The 4,893-nt window shown below is 39.7% G+C and overlaps 1 protein-coding gene across 2 annotated transcripts; it reads left to right on the forward strand.

Moving 5' to 3' along the window:
• Positions 1–772: 772 nt before the first annotated feature.
• LOC110503973 (lens fiber membrane intrinsic protein-like) lies at positions 773–2,834 on the forward strand. 2 transcript variants are annotated; one of them, XM_021582666.2, is made up of 6 exons: positions 773–969; positions 1,054–1,114; positions 1,401–1,588; positions 1,941–2,090; positions 2,244–2,378; positions 2,656–2,834. In XM_021582666.2, exons 2-6 carry the CDS (start codon positions 1,107–1,109, stop codon positions 2,715–2,717), a joined length of 543 nt encoding a protein of 180 aa, XP_021438341.1. In that variant the 5' UTR covers positions 773–969; positions 1,054–1,106; the 3' UTR covers positions 2,718–2,834. The 2 variants fall into 2 exon arrangements, with proteins under 2 accessions (XP_021438341.1, XP_021438342.1); XM_021582667.2 differs by lacking the exon at positions 1,054–1,114 and having other exon boundaries at positions 774–969.
• Positions 2,835–4,893: the final 2,059 nt, after the last annotated feature.

Raw genomic sequence — 4,893 nt, forward strand, 5'->3', positions numbered from 1 at the left:
AACAAAATATTTTTCTCTGAGCAATTGTATGAGTTTAAAATAATATCATTTTCCCATTTATTTGAGCTTAGCTCAGTATTTTAAATATTTATTTCAAACAGTCATTTTTGCTCATCTTTATCATGGCTGTCAATAATTTCAGACCCCACCGTGTATATACAAATTTAAAACACTCACTGATAAAATGTCTTCTGATTATGTTCCCGCCTCCCAAACGACTTAACTCTCCACCCAAAAATGTAAAATACATAATTATTGATTGCTTTACCTGAAAATGTGTTAATTATGGAATAGCACTGAATAACTAGAATCACTGTTTTGTGACTATGAAATACATTTATCATCATTTGTTCAAGACACCTGCTACCCTAGCAAGGGAAAGTGTTACATAGTGACTCATATTCAGCACAGTGTGTATTTAAAGCTGCTTTTTGTATCAAGGTCAGAGAATTACTGGCCAGTTGAAATTCAATTAATTAAATGCAGTTTTGGGAGTTCAATTGTAGTTTCGATAAAGATTTTAATATTTTAACATCTGATGTTGTTATCTAAATTTAGCTTACCCAACATGAGAGCCCCAACTATACTTACAAAAAAATTCTGTGTGAAATAACTATGTGAAATGTACATTTACTGCATAGTGTGGGAGCCTATTGCCAACCCATGTCCACTGTGGATGGCAGTGCAGCATTTTGAATTGAAACCTCTGTGTCATCAGTATTACTGTGACTTACCCAGCGCTTTAATAGTTTCGTATTTTCAGCAGATTCTCTAAAACACAAAACTCATCCCCTGTGATTGGTTGTGGCTCAGCATGCTCTATTGTGCCTCGGAGCCGTTTGTTCGCCTGGTTTCCAACGCACAAACTAAACTTTCCTGCCAGGCTGGGCAATACCGGGCTCCGGAGTGTATTGACAACCCCCCTGTCTTATTGGAATTTCTGACTTTTTTTCAAAAAGGATAATAAAGGTAGGTTATTACTTACCTAAAATCTGACGTCATGTGTGTGCTTTGACATAATGTAGATGACTTAAAGTTAATATTTCTTCATAGAAAGGACAGAAGAGAGGACAGAAGAGAGAGGACAGAAGAGAGACAGATCAGTCATGTCAGGGTAAATACAGTGTATCAAAGCTAAAACTATGTGCCACATTTGAAAATACCTTGCTCTAACAAACTGTCTAAAAGCAGCAGGCCTATGGTAAAACAAGTGGAATATGAATGTGTACCTTGAAAGATTATTCTTTGGAAAATCTAATTGATTCAGACCCTTTCAACTATTCAAAACATGCAATGTTGTGTTACTCTATGCTGTATTCACCAGCCATGAGATGGTAGTGTGTAGAGATGCTTCAGTGTCCCAACCAGTTGTACTGTAGGATAACTGTCACCTCTGTCAGTGTGCTTGGCAGGATGTACAGCTTCATGGGCGGTGGGTTGTTCTGCGCTGGAGTCGGGAACATACTCCTTATTATCTCCACAGCAACTGATTACTGGATGCAGTATCGTCAATCTAACAACTACATGCATCAGGGCCTGTGGCGCTACTGTATGCCAGGGAAATGCATGACACATACAGATAGCATTGGTAAGAGCAACAAGTCTCCTTTGTCATCAAATGTACTGTAAGTTAAATAAAGGTCTTGATGAGGTCACATTCAGTGATTTGTTCCATACTGTGAATATCTAGTGTAAAATAATTTCCACAATAAAGGAATCAGCTCCATTTATTTGAGCAGGTTAAGTTGTGAATAAATCACCACATTTTAATAGTTGGTGCAATATATTGTGTAATAAGTCATTGTTAAGTGATGTCACATTTTAGTAAAATGTGAAATGTAATTCAGTAGTAGAAAGGAATAGTAGTAATGCTTGTTGGGTAAGTACCTGTACTGTACTGAGTATCAGCCTGGTCCTCTCTGTGCCCTCTCTGTCACCAGCTTACTGGGATGCCACTCGTGCCTTCATGATCCTCTCCCTGCTGGCCTGCTTCCTTGGCATCGTGATCGGCGTCATGGCTTTCATACGCTCCTCCTCCTTCAGTGGGTTTGACAAGACATTTGCTGCCGGCATCCTCTTCTTCATCTCCTGTAAGTGTTTCCTTCCCCCTCCTACTGTCATTTCTCCCTGTCACTCTCCATATCAAGCCTAGAAATAGAATGAATGCATTCCATGCTATCAAGTCCCTGTTGAGGGATGTGATAAAGGGAATAAAGCAGCGTTTGATTGACTACTCTCCACAGGTTTCTTTGTACTGCTAGCGATGGCTGTGTACACTGGGGTGACGGTGAACTACTACGGAAAACGATATGGGAACTGGCGTTTCTCCTGGTCCTACATCATGGGTTGGGTGGCCGTGGTCCTCACCTTCTTCTCAGGTAGGATGATGTGGTTCTGCCTATAGAGCTAAATGCAATAATTTACTATCAGTGTGTCCCAAATGGCCAACTATTGCCTTTAGTGTTCTACGTTTGACCAAGGCCCATAGGGCTCTGGTCAAATGTAGTGCACTATATAACCAGTAGGGTGCCATTTGAGATGACTCAGTCCAACATGATTCATTTGAATATTTTTTTCTTCTTCAGATAAGTAAATAATCCAGTGAACAGTATGTCCATGAACTGAATGGTAATGTCTTCCCATTTTCTTTTACAGGTATCTTCTACATGTGTGCCTACAGGATGCATGAATGCCCGAGAAACTCCAACTCCCGCTGATTTAAAAAAAAACAAAAAAAAACACAGCTGACACCGGGGTTTACACACCAACAGTAGCTACGTAATTTCTTGTTTACCTGATCACTATTGAATAAGCAATAAAAAGGGTAAATCCAATTGTGTTTCCTCTTTCCATTGAGTGGTATTCATCGGTCTGATAAGAATATAAACCACAGTTAAGATTATGTTCAGGTATAAGTTAGAACATTTCTTTAAAGCTGCATTGTAACTTTTTGGGTGACCCGACAAATTCATAAGAATGTGAGTAATAGATCAGTCATTCTGATTAATCCAAATCTAAGTGGTAAATATGTTTTTATTTGCACCATTTCTATGATTTCCTTTCTTAAGTTTCAGTTTTGTACAGCAGCTTCAGACAGCTGAATATACAATATTTTTCATTATGGAAATATATTTCAGTGGTTTAAATGGTACAATGATTCTCTCTACACACTATATGTGCTTTTTTTTTGTCACAACTGAAATTAGGCAAACTACTATAATTTTAGCAACCAGGAAATGGCAAGTGATTTCTGCATAGCACAGCTTTAACATCTAAACGATAAACCCTGATGGTCATCAAGACTGTCATAGGTGTCAAAATTAAAGGAGGATCTGGAAGAGTGTGAATTCAAGAGATTCTTTTTTTAATAGTTATCTTTAGCCAACAGTGCAGTACAAAGGCAAAAACATTTTGCAGTCAGAATTCTACTTGTGAAAAACATGCTCTGTATAGTAACCATTAACTGGTTAAACTGAACATGTTTAACAATAGGTAGAACAGTGCCCATGACAAAGATTCAATTCATTGGTTGCTTTCAGCATAAAAAGATGAATGACCAAAACAAACATAAGTAGTCTATGCAGATTGTGAAAATAAAGGTTCAGACCATTCCAAGCTATAGAATGTGGACCACTATTTAGCCATATCCAATCAGGAGTAAAAGTATGCTCTGTATGGTTTAGTCGACTTCCTCAATGGTTGGTTCAGAGGATCCGCCTCCTCCGGGTGTGGCACCACCAGCCCCTGGCATCCCTCCTGGCATCCCCCCGGGCATGCCCCCTGCACCCTGGTACAGCTTGGTGATGATTGGGTTACACACTTTCTCCAGCTCCTTCTGGTGGTGCTCAAACTCCTCCTTCTCTGCAGACTACAAGGAGAGAGATTACAATGAGGGACGCTATAATTGATTTTAAATATGAATGTTAACCCACTCCATTCTGGTTGAAAGGCCCAGGGCCAGTACTGTACCTGGTTCTTATCCAGCCAGCTGATGACCTCGTTGCACTTGTCCATGATCTTCTGTTTGTCCTCGTTGCTGAGCTTTCCCTTGAGCTTCTCGTCCTCCACGGTGGACTTCATGTTAAAGGTGTACGACTCCAGGCCATTTTTGGACGCCACCTTGTCCCTCTGGACATCGTTCGCAGCTTTGTACTGCTCAGCCTCCTGGACCATGCGCTCTATGTCCTCCTTACTCAGGTGACCTATGGAGAGAGGGACAGACAATGAGATGGAGGATTTGTTAAAGCATTGTTGGAGAGGACATCCCTATTTAAAATGCTGTGCATACTTTACAATGGCATAGTATTTAAAGCTACATTCGGAGATTCAGATGTTCAAGATTCAAAGGGTAAATATCAATAAATTGAAATGAACATGAACAGATTCCCAGATCCCAGACTATAGACTAAAAACGCAATCTGAGATTGGATCATCCATGTTTGGACATACAGTGCCTTGCGAAAGTATTCGGACCCCTTGAACTTTGCGACCTTTTGCCACATTTCAGGCTTCAAACATAAAGATATAAAACTGTATTTTTTTGTGAAGAATCAACAACAAGTGGGACACAATCATGAAGTGGAACAACATTTATTGGATATTTCAAACTTTTTTAACAAATCAAAAACTGAAAAATTGGGCGTACAAAATTATTCAGCCCCTTTACTTTCAGTGCAGCAAACTCTCTCCAGAAGTTCAGTGAGGATCTCTGAATGATCCAATGTTGACCTAAATGACTGATGATGATAAATACAATCCACCTGTGTGTAATCAAGTCTCCGTATAAATGCACCTGCACTGTGATAGTCTCAGAGGTCCGTTAAAAGCGCAGAGAGCATCATGAAGAACAAGGAACACACCAGGCAGGTCCGAGATACTGTTGTGAAGAAGTTT

This window comes from Oncorhynchus mykiss, chromosome 24, assembly GCF_013265735.2.
Source record: "Oncorhynchus mykiss isolate Arlee chromosome 24, USDA_OmykA_1.1, whole genome shotgun sequence".
Classification (NCBI taxonomy): Eukaryota; Metazoa; Chordata; class Actinopteri; order Salmoniformes; family Salmonidae; genus Oncorhynchus; species Oncorhynchus mykiss.

Bases quoted from the DNA above. Each gene is read 5' to 3' on its own strand.
- LOC110503973 (XM_021582666.2), top strand. The intron at 2,091-2,243 runs GTAAGTGTTTCC...TACTCTCCACAG, and splicing joins CATCCTCTTCTTCATCTCCT to GTTTCTTTGTACTGCTAGCG. The intron at 2,379-2,655 runs GTAGGATGATGT...TTTCTTTTACAG, and splicing joins GGTCCTCACCTTCTTCTCAG to GTATCTTCTACATGTGTGCC.